The sequence below is a fragment of the Lonchura striata genome, chromosome 4, assembly GCF_050655825.1.
Source record: "Lonchura striata isolate lonStrDom1 chromosome 4, ASM5065582v1, whole genome shotgun sequence".
NCBI classification, from domain to species: domain Eukaryota; kingdom Metazoa; phylum Chordata; class Aves; order Passeriformes; family Estrildidae; genus Lonchura; species Lonchura striata.
Window position 1 is genome coordinate 46,597,224 of NC_140706.1, and position 21,796 is coordinate 46,619,019.

Below are 21,796 nucleotides of genomic sequence, written 5' to 3' on the forward strand. Positions count from 1 at the left end.
GAGTACACACTTCCTGATTATGAAGAAGAAATAATGACTTAATAGCCTTAACATCTATAGCAAAATGCTTCAGAGGAAATAAGTTTTTGCTATGCATGGCAGTCTGAGAAATGAAGTAGCTACTTATGAATTTGTTGTCTCAGTGTTTTTGTTTTTTTTTTTTTTTAGATCAAAGGTATCAATTTTTACCTGACTTTTTTTTTCATTTATTGAATGGTGAAAGTTATGTTACTGTGCTTCATAACATGAACTCAGTCTTACTTAAGATGGGCAGTGTACCACTGGCCCTGCTAGTTATGGTGCCAACAGCAACTGAGTTTTACTTAAGCATTTTGTTCTCTAGATCTCAAGTGCTTAATAGAGGAAATTGTAATAACCTGTGTTCTAAAAAGATGTTTTTGGGTTTTATTTTTTGAGGAAAGTTTGCTTACATCTTGTTGTACCTTAGAAGAAAGTAAAACATCTTATTGAAAGCCTGAATAATCAGGGTTTCATGATAGGTCACTAGTTGCATTTACTGATTGTTCCATAAGTGAAAAAACAATCTGTTTTGTTGGCTGTTATGATAATGAGAAACCCAAAAGGCATAAAGCTTCTCTCCCTCCTACCTTTCCCCACCAAATGTTTGATTTTAATAGGTAATAGCCCGTTAAACCACCAGACTCAGTATCTGGGTGTCAAAGTACTCTTCGTGGGGAATTCAGCAAGAGTTTCAAAAGCTTAAGAATAATAGGCCACTCCTATTAACTCTGATTGAGCCTCTAAGTGAACCTGTTTCAGATTTCTGTCTTCTCATCTCTCATCATGCAAAAGCAGTTTTAATGGTACTTGTCTGACATCAGGAACTAATGCAATTAATTTTGTTCCTTTCCACAGGAAAGGAACGATACAATTAGTACAGTCTTTCACAAGGATAGATCAATAGTTAAAGGCCTGCCTTTATCAAATAAGTTGCCCCAATTTAAAATTGTTCATACATTTTTTGCCTTTAAGATTTCTCATGACAGTTTCTGAATCTGTCATCTAATTCAATTAAGCTTGTTTGGACTAGAGACTCATATTCACTAATCATGAAATTTTTAGGGGATTTTACTGTGTGGACCACAGGAAGGGGCTGCCTCCCCTGGGTCTGCCAAACCATGCTTCCTTTGCACTGTCTGCTTTGTGCTTTGAAAGGCCACAGCAAACAGGTGGCTTTCCAGTGTCTTTTCACATGGGTAAACTTTTACTGATTGCATTTACTATCACTTTAACTAGGGTAGAGATTTTCAATTGCTGTCTGGCTTGCCAAGTAGGTTTATATGCAAACTATAACATGTTCCAAACATCATTGCCAAGTTAGTGTTTTGTTCAGAAACATATGAGTTCATGTCACTGATTTTGGGATCTAAGTAAGCTGTAGTTTTTTTGGGTTTTTTTCTGCCTGAGACCTCTGTGTGGATGTTTTCCCAAGAAGGAGACTGGACACTTTCAGCAGGTCTATGGCTCTTGCTAGGACATAGCTGTAACTGTAAGGGGGTATGAGGATGACTCACTTCCTGACTCAGTCCTAAAGTTTAAACTTTAAAAGAAGATTCTCTGATTACTGCTTAACCTTGACAGGGGTTACAAATACAACTTCCCATTATATGATGAATATAGCTTTTCCCTGCCTCTAGTAAAATGCAATACTTAGTCATAGCAAAGTGCTACTCTCAGGACATTTAGGTACAGCACCATATAAATTTCTTAACTCTGGACAGCATTTTAGATGTAACGCAGAGCCTAGTGCTTTTCAACATCCCTTCTTTTAAGGCTGTGTTAAGTCATGCTGTCCAGTTTCACTAAGAAAGATGTTTGTAAAAAGTAGTTTATTCCTTTTGTGACACATTGCGTATGTCACATCTGGGCAGGTTAAGACTGTAACTGTTTCTCAAACATCTGTACAAGGAACAGCCTTCCATTATGGTCAACTCCCTGAAGGTTCAGTTGTGATGCTGAGAGCCAGATTTTCAATAGTTTTGCACACTTCAGACTTGTTGCAGCTTGACTGCTAGATAAAAAGCCATGATCTCATTGTTTCCAAGCTTGTTATGTGTTATTGTCATTTCACTCTCAATGTTACTGCAACTAGCTGGTGGTGGAAAGCTGCAGTTGTGTTTTGTAGATAGAAGACGAAGAGCAGATTACCTTGATTTGTAGTGAGAAGTGTTTCCTTTGCACTCATGGCTTGCACTCATCCCCACCCAAACATGGGTAAAATTTAGGAAAGTATGCTGTTATTTATGATTTGATTAACTTTATTGACTTCAGGCACAGCTTTTACTCCATGCTAGTAGTAGGTATGTGAAAACTTTGTTAATGTTTTTATTTTACTTTCTGAAAATACTGTGAGTAAATTTTGCACCTAATCTTCCTGCATAAATACTAAGTTAGTGTAACTAGTGTGTCATTTATTATCTTATTTACAGAGCACCATATGTAAACTATTATATTGTAGAGGACAGTTAGTTTCGCAATATATTATGAAGAATATCCATGACATACTTTTTGTTTGAAACTCTGCCAAATCTCAAGATGCTTCTTTCAAGTTCAGCACTTGTCCAAGTAAAAGCCCCACAGCTTCAGGGAAAGATTTGCCTCAATTAAAGCTGATAAGGCCCTCTGGAATTGCCTATAAAGTAGAAAGCTCTTCTGTGTGTGTGTACTTGAATCTGAGTGTATATTTGTATGTCTGGCAGGCTAAAATGATAGCTCAACTCCATGTTCTTTGCTTGAGATGGAATTTTTTTACTTGTTTATGCTGCTAGTTCATTTTCTTTGTACAGGTAAAGGATGAGCTATATAAATTAATATGAACACTCATTAGATTTTTGGAGTCTCCTATTATGTCACAGAAGGTATCTTGATAAAAGAAAAGGGCACAGGTTCCACCTGTGAAAAGGCAATAATAGAGTGGATTAAGTTCTTTAAGTTCAACATGGGGTTACAGTTGGCTGACAAAGTTACAGCATTGGATGGTTTCCAAGCTACCGTAGATACAGCTGGTCTCAGAGAAGCAGCTGAGAGCATCCATTCTCTTGTGCTCCTTTCTGCAAGTTCTCCATATGTGGGATGTGTATGAAGATTTACATTTATATCAGAAATTATTTGAAACTTAAAAGCAATTGAAAAAATAGAATGAAACAAGTCACTACAGTGGTATGAAAGACTTTCATGCATTAATTCTTTAATCTTACTCTGAGCCTGACATAGCACAACTTCACTTGGTTATTGTGTTAAATTATGAAAGAGACTTGCACAGCAAGAATAATCCAAGTTCTGGTTGTTTTGGTATCTGCTGGAGTCTTCTTTTATTGTCATTATGTACTGCACTCACATCTCGACCTGAAGTAATGTCCAATGGCTGAAAGACAAGCTGCTATATTTCATGAGTGTAGTCTCATGAGAGTGTTTAAAGCATGGGAGATTGCCCTTTCTTTGAAGGTTTTTCTTTGAGGGGGAAAGTTTGCTATTGGAAATAATCGAGAGTGAGGAGCAGGATATAGCCTGGGATAATAAAAATATTTCACTGGTGTCTGTCAGGTTGATTATTCATCTCCTTGGAAACCAAAGCCTGTATTACTGCTAAAGTTCATAGGCAGCTGTAAGATGTAGACCAAAGTGAATATATTGCTTTCTCTCTATAATTTTTAGTCTCTTTCAATTGTGTACCTCCTCTGTTAATTCAGGCAAAATATTTGGAAGCATTTGTCTGCAGTTTGTTGTTTTCCCATTCTATAGGTGAATGGTGCATCAAGAAAGGGATTTTTTTTTTTTTTAGATTATACAGGACAAACTGACATTTGTAGTTCAGGAGTAGGGCAATCCTAGAACAGTTTTTAATTATGTATTTACTTTTGCTTATAAGCAGTAATTGTGCTGCTTTGCTGCTGTTATGCAATAGAGACTTACTGAACCTTTTAAAAACACTTATTATTTTTTGTAATTAGAACTAACTTGTGCAGCTGTCACTAAGCTCCTCGTCAGATGATATATTTATTATGTTATAAATGAGAGAAGGCACGTGAGTAAGACTTTGAAAGGAATATGCACTGCTCAGGGTAGGGTTTTATGTTTAAATGGGTGATCACCATGTGTGTGAGACCAAGATGATTGCAGTACCAGTGCCTGACTAGTTATGTGCTGCCTTTAATCCTGTGATATTGTGTTTCATTGTCTCCCAGTACACTACTGTCACAACTGAAATAAAAACCCTCTGAATTCAATGAACACTTTAATCTGTCATCATAATCACGAACTCTTGTCAATCATGGCTTAAAAGTTAAGCATGTGGATCAAATCTGCAGTAAGAGGAGACACCTGGACTCCACATTGTAAGTGGAGATAGTCCAGGATGCTAAAAATTGGTTTCATTTGCGTTGTATAGTTTTAACTGAATACGGTGTTGATGTTGTTCTTTATCTTTAAAAACCTGGAAAGGTTACTCAGTGACTTTTCAGGAGAAAGTTTTTAGAATAGAATGAAACAGATGCGACAAATTATGTGATGGGAATTTTACTTATTTGTGGCAATACTTTGGATTTTAGGTTTGCTCTTGAGCTGAGAAAAAAAATATGAATACATAGAAAAGTCGAGTACCTTACAAAAATATCTTGCGTTTTACAAATGCACTAAAACTGAAAGAGACTGTAGTTACTTCAAACCACTTTTATTAATTAAAATCTGTACTTGTTGAAAATTGTAGCAAAACTCCCGTTTTATGATGAGCATTCAGAGTAATCTCAATTGTGATCCTTAGATAATTTTATTTTCATTGTTGCCAGTGCAAATAACATCACCAATTGTGATCAGTGTTGTGAGGGCCTGACATATTGTTGTTAGCATTGCCTCTTCCCTGTCATTGTGAGACTGGATTTTCAGTGGCTTACCTTTTTGCCAAAATGCAGTTGCAGTCTGTTGTTTTTTCTTTTCAAGCAGGACCAGATGTTTAAGAATGAAAGCTAAAGGAAGCATATTCTGGCTTTACCTCTTCTTTGTGAATTAGGTCTCACATAGCTGTAATTTGGAGTGAAAGACTGAGATTTAACCTTGGCTGGTATCAGGTCTGCGTAAACTTCTGCTATTGTCATGTGTGGTCAAAAAATGGCAATCCAACTTTCACAATGTTAGAAGCCTTGGAAAAATCATTCTTTTCATATGCTAAACATATCCCATGTTTGTACTGAGGTGAGCTATCCCAGCTGTTCCAAAGCAAAACTACCAAGAGTACTGAGAGTGTTTCTGATCCTGGTGTGGGTGCTTGAGCAGGGCTTTTGTCCAGCTGTTGCACCTAGCTTGCTGCTGTACTGGCCCTGGCAGCTGAGAGGCACATGGCCAGCAAGGAAAAAAAATGCAAAAAAAAAAGAGCAAAACAGGCAAACAAAATCAGATTGATGAAATATGAAGGGAAAAGGACATGAGGAATGTGGTGGGAAGTTACAGCAGAAGGAATAAATTTGTGTAGGACTTGTGAGGAAATAGAAAAAGCCTTTTTAAGTCTACCATGGTGTGGGGATTTCAGGTCTTGTGTGGCCCACACATCTAAGCCTAAGATCATACTGCTGTGATGTGGGAGAGGTGTCCCTTTTTCTTGAGGAGAGAAGAGATGTGCACATTTAGTTGGTTGAGGAAGCTTTGAGGCCATGGGTTTGCTCAGGTTAGAGTGAGCCTACAGAGAAAGTAATGACCGAAGTCTCCCATGCACATGCAAGGCAATGAAAGGCTTAGATGAAAAATCACTCAGACACACAGGTAGCATTGGAGCCACAGCTGGGATGGATGGCTGCTCCCTGCTACTGCATGGAAGGGTAGCTGCCTCTCATGGGGGTTGAAGGCACTGACTGCCATGGAGAAATCCTTATTTCACAGCTACATGACCTGGAATGCTGCAGTCCTTCTCGGTCTTTACCTGTAGCTGCCTTTACTCTGTAAATAGCAGGGAAGGAATGACTAATTTTTGGAGATTATTATTTGACTCTCTGCTTGAGACCTGTTGTTTCCAAAGCACTGCATTTGAGAAGGATAATATGCTTTGCGTCATTGTTTTGTTCTAATTATTTGTTATTTTCCTGATGGCAGAACTTTGACACAGATAAACCATGACTTCCTAAACGTGGATGGAGGATTAGCTTTTAAGGACTTCTAATTCTGAGGATTTTGTTTTTATATGACTGCAATTGTACCATGTAGTTACTTTACCACCTGGCTGGCTGTGTGTCCTCCAAAGGTGTCTAAATTTCTTTCTAAAGTTAATTTAAATTCTATTGAGGCTGAAGAATAATTTTATTCTGATATCTTATTCCTTATTTCATCCATGTTATTATCTGAAAAAGTTAAAGGAAGCTTACATAGTTTTTCTCAATATGACATGCTTTTTGCATCATAGGGCCAACTATTGATATGGCATGATAATAATACAATGGAATGGCCGGTTGAAATGATAATACTTGCATGCCTTGCTAGTATAGAATAGCTATCCCTACGTGGTTCAGCTGTCCCTCAGCAATATTTGTCAGCCAGGTGATAGCAGCTATTTCTGTGTTTGCAAGATGACCATGTGTGTTTGGAGTGTTATATGTTCATTAAAATAGTTTAACAGCCTTACCAATAAAATTTAGTCTGTAAGAACCATCAAACTGTTCCAGCTCTGGCTACTGGGATCTATTTCAGACTACTTAGGCAAAATAGATCATAATTATATCTGGATACAAATACTGGGATCTAACGTGCATAATTTCATTGGTTGCCTTATTAATGTGAATCTTCACCTCTGACAGTATTTTAATTATCATCAGTTACTTGTGTTCTGCCACAGCTCTGCGGTGATGCAGTAACCTGTAAAAATACAGAGATCAAGAATCTATTTTTTTTGCATGGTTAAGTCTTCCTAAAATGAGCTCACATAAGCAGTAGTGTTTCTTACCCCAGTCATTCTACTATTGAACAAAAAAGAGAGAATGTCATTCTGATTGAATTTTGGAACTGTAAGACACTGTGAAACTCCTGTGATTCAGGAAAATTTTGATATATGTATGATTAGGTCAGTGAAGGCACTCCTAAAGCTACAGCTGTGGCCAAGGACATGGCCAAAGCATTGGCATACATAGGGATAAAGTTAAATGCAAAATATGCTGTAGCTCTGTTAGGGAAACCAATGCTTCCACTTTTGCTGTTCCTACAGAACATGAAAATGACAATAATATAAAAATGCAGAGAAAAAAACAGTGGGGGGAGGATTTGTAGACAGAACAACTTGCTCTCACACCTCTTACCTGTGTTAATAAGGTCATGTGTGGTATCTGTAGAAAGCAGATAACCCACCTTATATTGTGGCTTTGAGAGAAAATACATGCACCTGATATTTTATGTAGTGTTTAATGAACTCAGGCTTCAGGGTGGAGTGGGAACTGGTAGCCAGCAGAGGCTCTAAAGGGGAATATCCATTAAGAACTCAAGCATCTAGCCTCCAGAAGCAGCACCAGAAGCATTCACAAAGTTCTCAGGCAGCTTCAACCCCAGGAATTACCTAAGGGGTTGGCAGGGAAATCATGACTTCAGACACTGCAGTGCCTAAATCTTAGAAGAACCAAACAGGTGTAATACATTCATGCCAGAAAACTACCTGTGAGGAGAGCAGCTGGAGGGAGAGAGAAGTGAAGTTGTGTGGTGTTTAGGGAATGCTCAAAACTCAAGATTGCTGTAAACTGTTGATTGTAACTATTATAGAAGGAAAGCATCTTTGGATTTGCAGGTGAGATGGAAAACAGCTGGTGATGAGTGGCTCCCTCTTGGAACTGTTACTCTTTAATATCTCTGTCAGTGGCACCTCAGCAAGTTTGCAGATGGCATGAGCTGAGCAGTGCAGCTGACACAGCAGAAGGACAGGATGCCATCCAGGGGGATATGGACAAGATGTAGAAGTAGGCCCATGAGGGCCACATGAGGTTCAACAAGTCCAAGGGCAGAATGGTGTACCTGGGTTGGGGCAATCCCAGACATGAGTCGAGACCCAGAGAAGAACTCATTGAGAGCAGCCTTGTGGAGAAGGAATTGGGGATTCTGGTGGATGAAAAGCTGGACATGAGCTTACAGTGTGTGGTCACAGCCCAGAAAGCCAACTGTGTCCTGGGCTGCATCATGAGAAGCAAGACCAGCAGAGTATGCTGTAGCCAGCACTGAGATCCCCAGCATAAGGGTATGGATCTCTTTGGGTGTGTCCAGAGGAGGCCACTGAGATGTTCAGAGGGCTGGAAACCCTCTCCTGAGAGGACAGGCTGAGAAAAGTGGGATTGTCCAGCCTGGAGAAGAGATGACTCTGTGGAGCCCCCATTGTAGCCTTTCAGTACCTAAAGGGGGCTTATGAAAAAGAGGGAGAACAACTTTTTACACAGGCAGATAGTGCTAGGACAAAGAGGAACAAATTTAAAGAAAAAGACAGATTTAGATTAGATGTTAGGAAAAAAGTTATTTACTGTGAGGGTGGTGGAACAGATTACCCAGAGAAGCTATAGCTGCTGCTTCTCTTCCGATGTTCAAGACCAGGTTGGATGGGGCCCTGAGGACCTGATTTAGTGGGTGGCATTCCTGCCCATGGCAGGGTGTCTGGAACCAGATGATCTTTAAGGTTCCTTTCAAGCCCAACCTTTCTGTGATTCTGTGAAAATAAATATATGTGTGTGTGTGTGTGGGCAGGTCTGGCTGTTTTGCAGGGGACAATAATGGAATTCTTCCTCAGTGGCATCTGATACTAGTGAAATTATGTTATGCTAGATGTCTCTGATCAGGTGGTGTTTAGCATGTACGAAATGGTACCAGTCTGACTTAGGGCAGTCAGATTGCTTTGCTGTGGGGATCAGACTGACTCAGTTTTGACATTTCCTCAGCCAAGTTGCATAGTAGTTTCTGACACGTATCCAAGCCATGCAATGCAGTGATACTTCACGGTGAGCCAAATAGATGATGTACTGTGTGTGAAACAATGGATGTTATTTATCTAGCCAGGACTCAAAATGGAGTAGATAATTTTATGAGGTAGGAAGTTAAGGCAGGCTGTCACAGAGAGACTGAGGTACACTGAAGACTGACATGTCAGGTGGAGTGGTTATGTGTGAGGAAAGAGGAATCCAAGTTTTACATGAGTTAAAAAAGCTGAGAAAAGAGGGGAGAACAGAAAAGGCTGATGAAGTAGCCTGGAATAGATCCATGCAGAGTTTATATGAACATGTTCAGCTTTGGAAATGGAAATCTTCCCATTGATGGCAATGCTGTGAGAAGGGACCACAGGTGTGTCTGTTGATGTCAGGCTGCCCAGGCAGACATCCACTGGGTGTGTGTTCAGCCCACTGGGATGTTTCGGTGCTGTTTGCTGGAGATGGTGACCATCCTGACAGGTGGAGGCTGGCAGGATGGGGCACTCAGACAGCATTCCCTGGAGCCACCACACTGCTCATGGCATGGGTATTTCACGGGAGGAGGTGTCAGGCTCAGCAGCTGCTGCTCTGCTCTGCTCCCTACCTGCAGAGCTGGTGCCCCACAGCTCTGAGGCAGAGGTGCCAGTTTGCTGGGGGGGCTCTCCTCTCCCTATGAGTAGTGAGGGGTTGGCTCCCTTCAGTGCCCTGCTCCTTCCTGAGTCAGTTTGACAGGCAGAAATGTGAAGTGGGATAAAATTATGACAGCTGGGTTGTACTTTGGAAGCGGAAAGGAAAGAGTTGGATCCATTTACACCTTGGAGTGATGGAACTTGAAATGCAACCAATAGCAGTTACTTTACCAGTGTCAGAGTTGAATCAGACAGGATGGTTTGATTGGTATAGTTCAGCTGATTTCTGGATATTTTAATCCAGATGATTTCAGCAAGGCTGACAGTTTCATGACTGACAATACTGAGTTCTACAACCTTCAGCAAAGTAACTCAAGATTTATTTTGAGAACGTGGTTGTGTTAATTCATTTTTTTCTGACTTGACAGGCAAAAATTCTGTGTTGTTGTGACCTTCATGTAAAATGGGATGTCCTTTGAAATAGCCAGGAAAATATTGTTTTTCTCAGGTGCACATGGAATACTTGTAACCTTCAACAGTAGCTGCATCTAGGTATGAAACAACATATGAGTGATGTGCTGGGCGTCAGTAAAAGAGGGAGCAGGGTTCTGAGCTCTGCTGTTATTCTTAGGTTGGTGCATAGTTTGGTGTAGCTCTTACTTGAAATAACAATGAATAGCTTCTGGAAGATGTTTCTTTTGATTTGATAATGCCACAGTAATTGTTTCCAAACTTAGGAGAAACCTGACATTCTAGATCAGCGGGTGACCAAATGACCAAGCATTTGATGTTCCTGGCAGGTGCTGATAGAGGAACTCTATGTCTCACCCACCAAATGTGGTGGGGTTTTGCCTTTTTTTTTTTCTTTCGGTCTGCTGTTTTTGAAATGTAGATTTTTTTTTTTTTCTGTAGAAATATTGATAAATTAAAAGAGTATGGGTGGTTTTGTCCATTTTGTGCAGTGTGGGAGGGTTTTTTGTTTGTTTGAAAGAGTCTTATGGTAGGTAAGAGCTACTTTTTGAGTGGCTGACATTTTGTACTCGAGAAGATAAATTTAGATAAATAATTTACTTTTAGTTTCAATTAGCTTTAGTTCCTTTCATTTCCAAAATTCTCTCCATAAATATGGCATAGCAGTGGCATTAGTTTTTTTAATTGAATGGAAAAATATTCTTTCTAAATTTTCTATTGATAAGAATTAGTTTCTTAAATGGTTTTGGAAGAATAAAATAATTTCAGATATTTTTCAGATCTAAGAATATAATTTCAGATATAATTCAACTAAATTAAGTTGAAAAGGAAAACCACGTGGTCTGACCTTTTATTCTTGCTCCCTACAGGTGGGTAAATGTAGTGATCCTGGAAAAACAGTGTTTAGCCAAAGTCGACTACTATAAACAAGCTTTTGCTTATTGCTCAGTATCATTAGTGTTTATTAACTCAACTCACTCCACTGAGATTCAAACTCCTATTTTTCTTCCTAGTATTTCTATTTTTAATATGAAAATGTATAAAATACCCTTAAAATACTCTGGAATAAATTCAGTTCAGCATAGACATTTCTGATACACTTGAAGAGACTTTTTTTTTTTTAGCCTAGGCAGGAAAGTTCAGAGTAGTTGTGTCATGTTGAGTGTTTTGTGCAAGCTATAAAAATCTGTGGACTTCATGTAAGCTGACATTGTCCATAATACAGCTTTATTTACTTCTCCTTCTGCTGTGATGAGTCTCCACCAAATCCTCCAATTAGTGCAAATTTAAAAAATTATAGACAGATGGAAAATTAATATTTATAGAAAAATGCCCAAGGTTTTGATAGCTTGGAACACTTGCAGCTACAGATGATATGTTAGCAGTCAAGTTTAGAGAAAGCAGCCTGTTCAGGAAAACATGAAAGCTTGTGTACTTTCTGAAGCAGTAGGTCACCTAGAGATGGCCATAAATTTCAGAGTTCGCTTTCTGTGAATTGAAACCATCTGTGGTAAACTGTTTAAAATGAATTAGTTTGTATTGGTAAAAAGTAAGCAAATACATAAATATACAGAACCTACTTCCTCAAATGGTCACCAAAATCTAGTAGAAGTTTGCAAGATTCATCTCTCATCTCACAATTAGAGTTTTGCAAATGCCACCACCTTGACAGACTTGAATAGTGCACAAATCAAAAACGTTTTAATAAGAGAGAGAAGATACACGTGTCACTCAGTGGCCCTGAAATACTGCTGGTCTGATGGTTAGGGGTAGTGGTATGGTTTCATTAATATTGGTCTAAGTCCAGAGTAATTTTCTAACCTCAGCAGTGTGGTTACTTTAGAAACATAATAATAACAGTAATTTTTCTGACAATTCACACATTTCAATCTAATAATCTTAGAATGACATCTTAGAAGGGATCAGCATTTGATGACAAAGGAAAGAGCTGAACTGGAGCAGTTTTTTTGCTGTCCCTATATACAGCTAAACTAGCAACATAGTGCTCTATGGAAGTCCGGTTTTCTGGACAGATTTCATTCCTTCCCAAAATTCATAGCATGAAGTGACCTTCAGCATTTTCTCTTGGTGACTTTAATGTGTTTTGCTGGTGTGTAGCCAAAATTTTTAATTTCCAAGTGCTGTTCCTTTCTCAAAAGCAAACCTGGTAGTGGACTTGTTTGTGTGTGTGCACACCTATAGCACAGTTGAATTTTAATAAAGTATCACCACCCTGTTTAGGAGAATGTTATTGCTATAAGCACAATGACATGTCATTACCTGGAGAAGAAGATTCTTAGTTTCTCCTGCACATCCATGTTCATTTTGAGTCCAAATTGCTCTACATCTGTGTTGTGAGCCTGGGTACAGCCCAGGAAATCTCCACAGAGGAACTCTGTAGGACTGTGTGTGTGCAGGGGAACTCTAAGAAGTTTTGGTGTTGTGGGGAGAAAAAAGGATATGCAATATCAAAACTTACATGTCTGTAACATGCTGTTCCCTGTGTGAGAAGCTTCTCTAGATATCCCTTGAAGGAGGAAGTTGCAAGATTCTCCCATATTTAAATGACACTTTTGCTATTTTTCATGGTTCCAGAGTATTCCTTTTACTGATTCTGAACATCCCATGGCATTCTTGCCTTGTATGATATTGTTGTCTTAAACTTCTGTTGCATCATGCAACTACTGTAATTATTGGAACAGACAAGGATTTTATTCAAATTTATAATGTTCTGATAGGAATAAACCTCTCTACATTCAAGACAAAGCTACTTTTCAAGCTATATTCTTCCTTCTCCTTTATCCTCCTTTCTACCCTCACTTCTCCTTTCTATTTTCTTCTCTTCTTCCCTCTTCCTTTATAAAGCAATAGTATTTTATTCATTAATTCATGTAGAATTAATGCAGTTTCATATGTGTCTTGAAATTGTTTCAGTAATGCTGCTTTTCAGCATCTTAGTCTTTTTAGCCAGATTGCTGCAAATATATAATGCAAAGCTATTTTAAAGCTATGGCATGATGTTTCAGATGATTTTTAAAGTTTGAAGTAGCAGGCCATTTGCACAAAGCCACCTGTGCATCTCGTATCTATTACAAACGGTGAGATACAGCCACAGCAGAGGTACTTGTGCTCCTGCACGCGTCGCTGCTTCTGGAAATTCCACCCGTGCGCTCGCCTCTCTTCTGCAGCTCTCAGAGTCCCACCTGTGGTTCTCTTTGCAGAGCAGCCAAGTTTCAGGACTTGTGTCACCCCCACAGCTGCTGTTTCTCCTCCAAGCTGTACATGGAGAAGTGCAAGTGTGCTGTCCTGGCACTTTCAGGAGCAGTATGTCAAGGTTACCAAGAAGAGGGGGGAAACTATCTGCAGTCTGACATCTGAGATCTGCAGGTTTTGTAAAAAGATACTGAAGGCAGAAATGAGGGAGAAAAAGGTTTTTTCCCTTTTTTTCCCCAGAGGTGACATCAGAAGCTGGTTTTAATATGTAAATATTTGTGACAAAGGACAATGAGAAGTAAAGATTTCTCAGCAAAAAGCATACCGTGACTCAGCCATTGTGTTGGCTGACAAATAAACAAATACAAACTGGAGGCAAAGCACTGGGTCTGGCAACATGTACATTGTTGTTAAATGTTTGGGGGATGGCAAGCCAGGTGATGATTTCTTCATCTCTTGCATGTTTTCAGATAGAGGCTGAAAGCAAATTCCAGAGGATTTAGTCTTACAAATAAATACTAATCTTTTGACTTAATGCAGAATAATTTTATAAAACTTAATGTCCCACAACATATTTGGTTTAAAATGACTGAAGGAACGGTGTAGTAATTCTGAGGAATACAAAGATGATTTTGAGAGAAGAAAAGGAACAATTTCTTCAACTGGGCTTATGGTGGAAAGCATGAGAATTGATGGGCTTCAGTGCAGCAAGTGTGGCATAAAGAAAAATGTTCCACTTGTCAGAACAGTGAAGTATTGGGGGGGAGAAAAAGCCTGTGGAAGTTGTAATAAAAATTTAGATGCAGTTAACTTTTTCCTTGAAAAAGAGGGATGAACTGGATGACTCCTAAAGTTTCTCCCAGCCTTTTTTCAGGGAGTCTGTAGTGGGTACAATAGCTGTTAAATTTATCAGAAACTTCTTAAATCTTATTGGGGTTATCTTTTACCTCTGCTGAGCGAAACTCTCTGGACTTCATGTAGAACATCAGCCTAAAGCCCTTACAACCGAACAAATTATATTCTACATGTAATTTCAAGGGGAAAAGTTACTATCCACCATCTTCTTTTTAGGTCCTCCAGGGAAAAGAGGTAAGCGGGGAAGAAGAGGAGAGACTGGTAAGTTTTTAATTTCCTAAGATCTATTGTCATGTGATGTTTTTGTGAGGATGTGTACCCAGCATGCCTTGATTTTTAGTTGTATGACATGTGTGCTCTGAAAAAGAAATCTGAAACTTATCTGGTAAAATGCTGTGACCCTTGGCATGTATCTGGTGGCCTTCCATATATTTCTCTAGTCTTGGGCACCCTTAATTTGTAGGCACACTTCATAAATGCTGGATGCGGTGCCTTTGGTAACAGGTCTGTAACTCTCAAACCCTTCAGGGGTGTTCTCACACATGCACAAGTTAGAAGAACTCCACGTAAGTCAGTAGTTGGAATACTGTGTCAGTGTTACATCAGGCCCCTTTGGTTGGAGGAGAACAGTTTTATAAGGAAATTACAAAGGAAATAAAATTTCTTGTGTCGAGAATGTTGATAATCAGGGACATAATGTGCTAAGTAGACTACTCTGTATGAGAGGAGTTGTTTTATAGAAATGAGCAGTTAAGTTCTAAAAGAAACAAGAAAAACATTTGTTGGTTCGTTACCCTATACCAGGGCGGTTGCTGTTGATAGAAACCTGCTGGTGGTGTGTAGCTTGAAATTTCATTTGAGGCAAAGTTATGAGATGCTGTGCACCTCTTGCTGTTGACATTCACAGGAATTGAATCAATTACCTTGCGGGATTGAGTTTTCATCAAGGTGAACTTTCTGGAGGCAATGCAGTAGAAAATGAGCATTTCTATGCTCCTTGGCTGTCTTGTCTAATCTGCCAACTAAGTCTTCCAATCAACTTGATCTCTGTAAATCTTCTGTAGCCTTTCTTATCTATGTAAATGATAATTTATCTGACTCTTAAAACTATTTCCATATCTTCCTGAATCACAGAACTAAAACCAAGCCCTGCCAAAAGTTGATACAAATCACCTTTGTGTTTCCATTCAGTGCTGTCTTGGTATCTACTTCAGAGAAAGAGGCTATGATACAGAGGGAAATTCTGTGGTTGAAGATTGAGTTACAAATGATCCTAGTAATTACTTTTTGGGATACTTATTGATTCATTTTAAATCTCAAATAAACACGTGGTAAACTATTAATAAATTAACTGATCCCTCATTTAAAAACAGACCTGTACCTTAAAATGCTGTTTAAGAATGTTTGCCAGAATAAAGACATTACCTTAGTTGCTGGACAATAAAAGTTGCATTGTTAAAACCAAAAGGCTGTCAATATTAAAAGCAATCTCAAAGTACAGCTGCTGCTGTTTTATACTCCTTTTGCACTTCACTTTATTCAGAAATTAGGGAGAGGCATAAAAGCTTAATGAAATGCCATTGATTTGGGAGCTGCAGCTGCTCACCTTAATAAGATTGAAATAATAGATTTGATTTGTGGCCCCTTGATAATGTTTCCAAGAACTGCTACACAAAAGTCTTTGAGGTCTAAATAATTGAAAAAATGTGCAAATATCACTTCACAAAGTGTGACATTTTAATGAGGAGCATTTTATATGTGTGCCTTGAGAGAGGAAGGTGATGAAAATAAAGTTCAGCCCTATCAGGTGGCCACTGAAACCTCCCCTTACAGGCAAAGTTGGAAGTCTGGAAGATGCTGGTACACGTATTCTTGACAAGATGCCCAGGTTAAATGCCAAGGGTACTTTGTGCATTTCTGCAGCCAGGCTCTGATCCAGTGGTCCCTGTGTGGTTAACTGAAACTGGTGATGTGGTTACAAATGCTTTATGTGGAGCCTGACAAATGAATTGTATCCATGGCTGGTATTTTTGGACTGGCATGAAATTGCATGAAAATAAATGGAAAAGCAACTTTCATAAGATTGCATGACTGTAATTGAAGATTTGTTAAGGTAAGTGCATGCAGTTAGGAGTAGTCATATTTATGAGTTTCAGAGCACTACCAAAGCACAAGACTACTTAAGCGGGAAAATGTGTGCCCTGTATTGCCAGTGCTGCTCACTGACAATCCCAAGGCCTTGTGCTTGACTGTGTATGTCTTTCTGCAGTAACTTCATATGCTTACGTGTTCTTTTTTCTCTTTTTTTACCCTTTTTTCCCCCCTCTCCCCCACTCCACAGGACCTCCTGTAAGTACAGTGATACATTGTTGGTTCTTCCAGAATCAGGGAGAAATCTGTTAGATCCTGTTAAGTTATCAGTGTGATAAAATGATCATGTATACTCAAGAGGGAATTTTGATATTTATACATACACAGTATCTTGGAGCTGAATAATTTAATCAGAAAGTTTGTTAAGAAAAAAGTTTCTAAACCAATACAGCTTTATGTTCAGCGCTCCAGATTCCCATTTGGATTCACAACTCCATGTAAGTATGTTATGTTCATTTTGCCAGTGACTTCGAAACAGATACTTTATTGAAGTATAAAAGTGTGTGAGTATCTTAAGCCCAGACCTGGCCACTTTTGCTGGGTAGTAACTTCCTCTGCATTTATCACATAGTCATGGGGTACAAGCTTCCTGTTCTTTGGAGGCATGGAGGCTGTTCAGCTCATTTCACTGTAATTACTACTAAAGCAAATAAGTGCTGTGTAAAATTATTATTAAATAGTGCTATTCCATTTAGTAAGTTGATTGAATCTTATGCCAATTCTTCTTGTGAGAAAATGTTTTCTTTCTTCTGAGGTTTTGAGGTTGTTTTGTTTTTTGCATGTCTTTTGTTTGTTCTTTTGTATATTCGCTGAGTAGATCAAAAGGTCTGACTTGAAGGACAGGACTAAGCACATATGTCTCAAACCTTTGTATCTGTCATGCCATCCATGTAAATCATAGGAATGTGACTGTTAGAATAGCATTTCTTTTACAGTTTGAACACTTCTATTTTTTTTCTTTAATAGATGTAATACTTCCACAGTATTTTCAAGACCCTATCATCTGTCTATTCTCTGCTGCATGCATGTTTAAGAATATTTAATTAATATGTTGAATTCCTGCTGTGACCTAAAAGTTTTACTGTAAACTGCATATATTGAGTTGTGATATTACTTACCCTTGTAAGACTTTGACCATGTGCTCAGGAATTCATAGTGACAAATTCATTTAATAAGCCATCAATGAAAAGCCAGGCTTAATGTGTAAAGGTGCTATTTATTTGAAAGAAACACTGTTTTCCCTGATTTCTTTTGCAGTCCTCCTATGAAACAGAAAGAGCAAACATAAATCACAATACAAGCAATTTTCTTGTACCAAGGCAAGGTGGCAAGTGTTCACTATATGCCTCAGTAAGAATGTCTCTGACTTTAGCTCCCCATTGTTTCAGTATAGGTGCATTAAAAAACCTAAACAAACAAACAAACAATCCCCCCAAAAATAAGTTGTAATCTTGGCAATATTAGCACAAACCTGAAATGGATTCCAAAACTGAATAATTTTAAGAAGTATCTGACTTCAAATTCCAAGTTTCCTACTTGGAACCTACAAAACTTTATCTTGCTGACAGGCAGCAATGGTTTAAGTTGTTACAAGACATAAAAAAGTATAGTTTCTCTTCCTAATTAATTTCTGTATTTGCATAGATACTGTCTAGGGGCAGCTGTTGTGAACTTAAGTATTGTTTTCACCTGGGAGACTGTGGTAATAGTTTTCAATTAAAATATCAAATATTTATATATCCTGCATGAAAGTGGAGAATTAGATGTATGTTGTACTTTCAAAGGCTGCCACAATACTCTGTTTATTTTCCTTATACATGAGTGTACTGAGTGACACATGTAGAACAGTCAGAGGCTGGGGGTTTTTAAATTTTTTATGATCTTTAACAGCAATCTCTGATTTCTTCTTTGCCATCTATGTTCTAGTGAAATCTAATACTTTACTGCCTAAGCACAAAATCTTTTTTTTATTAACTACATACTGCCTGTCAGTTACATGGATAATTCTCTTAATTAAAAAAACAGAATTTCACTGGGCATTAGAAGTATCCAGAAGCTTTTTAATGAGAGGGTTTATATAAGTTGAAACACATTGCCTAGGCCTCGTTTCCTCACTGTGTAGTACCCATCTCATATTTCTTGGTTTGAAATATCATCATGTGCAAAATAGTCAAGCAATGCACAAATTATAATTACCTGGTAATGTACTCTTTATGTTTGTTGTGTCATATGTCATGATTGTGTTGTTAATGTGTCATACCATTTCATCTCATTCAACCAGGGTCCACCAGGGCGAAATGGCTATCCGGTAACTCATCATGTATTTATGATAGCAATTTATGATTACTCTGAAATCCTGTTGGTATATTTTGGTAGGACCCTTTTTTCTTTCCTGGTTTCTCAGATGCCTAGATAATGCAGGATTTTCCTTTAAAAACAAAGCAAGTTAAAAATCCTGTGACAAGTTTCTGAAAAGAACCGGACTATTTACAATGCATAAATGAGATGCACTGATTGTTTGATGTTGTACATATTTTGTGTTGAGTTGCTTCATTGTTGCATACAAAATTCGTAATTAATTAATTAAAAAACTTGCTAGGATACTGCATCTCAGTTTCCCATATTAGAAAGTTGTAGTGTTGCCACATGGAATCTCTTGAGTCCTTATGGAACCTCTGGGACCTTTCTTTTAATTCTTTCCTGTTTCACTTGACTGCGTTGTTTAGTGCATTTGAGCAAAGTAGTGTTATGACCAAGGTCCTAGCAATTGGCTGCAGTGACTATGACAGAGTAATTTTTGATAATGGATACAGTTCATTTTTCTGTCAGATTCATTCATATCTTTAGGATTTATTGCCTTAAAAAATATATATGAAATAATGCATCTTTCTAAAACCTACTAATAATACATTTCTTTTTAGTAGTTAGGCAAACTGTCTGCACTCTCCCATTCATTGAAAGAATATGCTTTTATATGCCTGCTGTCACATGGGTATTAGAAACCGAGTGAGTAAATGTGATAATATATGTGCACAACATAGTGACTGTTGAAGTATAGTAATAGTTATTTATAGCACTTGATAGTGTAGCTTAAAGGGTCCTCTCATATTGATTTGCCTGTGTTTTTCAGACAAGAGATACCTAATTTTTCAGTGCATTAAAAAAATGTTTCCACTGGTAAAATATAAATTGTATGCCTTGAGCATGTGCAATTAGAGGAGAATTTTGTAGAACCACAGACTCTCAAAATGGTTTGGGTGAGAAAAGAAATTATTGGATCATTTAGTTCCAATCACTCTGCCATGGACAGGGACACCTTCCACTAGACCTGGTTGGTCAAATCCATCCAGCCTGGCCTTGAACACTTTGAGGGATTGAGAACACTTCTAGGGATGAGTCATCCATAACTTCTCTGGACAATCTGTTCCAGTATTTCACTATTCTCATAATTGAAAAATTCTTTCTTATATCCAATATAAACTTTCTTTCAGGTAAAGGTCATTACCCCTTGTCCTGTCACTACAGACCTTGGTAAAAAAAAAGAAAAAAAGTATATTTCGCTACACTTTTTTTTTTTAAGGGTCCCTTTCAGTATTGAAACGATGCAGTAAAGTCTCCTTAGAGCCTTTTCTGAACGACTCCAACTTTCTCAGCTTGTCTACATAGAAGAGCTGCTCCATCCTTTTCATCATCTCTGTGGTCCTCTGGACTTGCTCCAACAGGTCCATGTGTTTTCTGACACTGTAGGCCCCACAGGTGGACACAGTAGTCCAGATGGGTTCTCAGGAGAGTGAAGCAGAGAGGGAGAATCACCTCCCTTGTTCATTTGATGCACCCTATTTCAATGTTTTTACCTGGGCAGGCTCTGGAATTCCAGAGTGGTGTCATCAAGGGATCAGCATCCAGCGTCCATCTTTACAATTACAAGTAGTTGGAAGTCAGCTGGTGAGGAACTGATCATCAGGATCAAGAAACCTGCTTGGATGTACTAAAACCATTATCAGGTTTCCAAGTTCACATTCCATTTTCTCTAGGAGTGACTGGTCTGTGTAGGTGAGTAGAAGTTTGTTTACTTGAAGAGATTTGTTGTGGGATCTGAAAACAATGAAGGTATTTCAGAGCCATGGTATTGAAATTGCTGTGTCTAATGGTGGGCAAACTTTGTCTGAATGCATTTCTCCTCATGTGTGGTGTGAGCTGTCAGTAGTACTTAGCACTTGATTGAGTGCTGCTTCTTCCTGCTTGAAAATGACTCGGTATAAAGTTTGGCTTTGCTTTCACAAAATTGTCATGTGGCTGAACGTTTCAATCTTTTAAGTCACAGTCATACCCTCCTGCTTTGAATGGGAAATATGGAACTGCAAGTGCCATGTACTTTAAAAGTAGTTTTACAGCCCTGTAGAGGTCTATTAGAAGGCTATTACTGGAGAAATAACTTAGAACACTGTCTTATTAGCTCCTGTAGAAGCCTTTTTGCTTAAATGTGTATTGGATTTTATGGGATAGTCTGTGAGGATAGTGAATTATAACTGCCACATGTAACCTAAACCTGGTGTAGCTCTCTCACAAAAGCAAGTGGCTGTTTTCTCCAAGGCTTACGTTTTCTTTGAATGTGTTCATTCTCGTTTTGCAAGATACTTCAATAGTAATTATAACAGTGAAAGGATTTGCAGTCAGAAATTTAAGTTCCCAGGAAGATACAGCATCAAAAATCAATAAAATAAGGGGTTTACTGCTAATGAGTAGCACAGTTATTAAGGGGTTTATAAAACCATGATTAGCTGGTTATTATTTAAGGCACCAGTAATAGTAAAGAAGTGTACACTGGTACAACTCCTTTTTTTCCTCATAACAAGCTATCAGACAGTGACCAAATTCAGAATTGTGACCCTTTCAGCTTGAGTTTAAAATTGAAATAGACTATCACATCTACTCAAATAAAAGAGGGAAAGCAGTGCACAAGCATGGAGAATGAGATGTCAGGCAGGTTTTGCAGGCAGTTTGTATGACAATGTCATTTCATAAGTAATACTAGAACTTGGAAAAAAGTACACATGCACACATCCCCTAAGGAAGACCCACACCAAACCCTCTACTCCAAAATTACCCAGCCACTAAAAAAGAATATTTTCTTGTGAATGCAGTGAGGAGGCCAAATACACAAACTATGGGGTTTTGTAAACCTCTGTAGGTTAAATGGGTAGCAGATTTTTATTATTTTCCATTGCGAAATTGAAGCAAACAGAATTTTTTCCCTACCACTTTTCCCAAGCTGGTCAAGATCAACTCAGCATCCCAGCAAACCATTCTGGAAGTTGCCACGTCTGTGGTGGTAAAGCTTCACTTCTTCAGAATTAAGTTTCAGACTATGGAAATACCCACAGAGCATTTCTCCATAAACAGAGAAATGTAGAAATTTCTCCTTCATCTCTTGATGATAGTCAGTTTGCAGAGCAGTGTATGCATTTACAAGACTTTCAGGACCTGTGGTAGGTCATAGCTGTTCCAGGTGACCATGTGCCTTGATTAAATCTCATTTCTTTTATC

The 21,796-nt window shown here is 38.4% G+C and overlaps 1 protein-coding gene across 1 annotated transcript in view; it reads left to right on the plus strand.

The window, feature by feature from the left end:
• COL25A1 (collagen type XXV alpha 1 chain) overlaps window positions 1–21,796 on the plus strand; it is a 291,232-nt gene that overhangs the window by 136,054 nt on the left and 133,382 nt on the right. Inside the window, exons 3-4 of the mRNA XM_085578995.1 lie at window positions 14,315–14,359; window positions 16,440–16,447. Of these exons, the coding sequence (XP_085435121.1) occupies window positions 14,315–14,359; window positions 16,440–16,447 (53 nt within the window). The remainder of the gene's footprint in view (window positions 1–14,314; window positions 14,360–16,439; window positions 16,448–21,796) is intronic.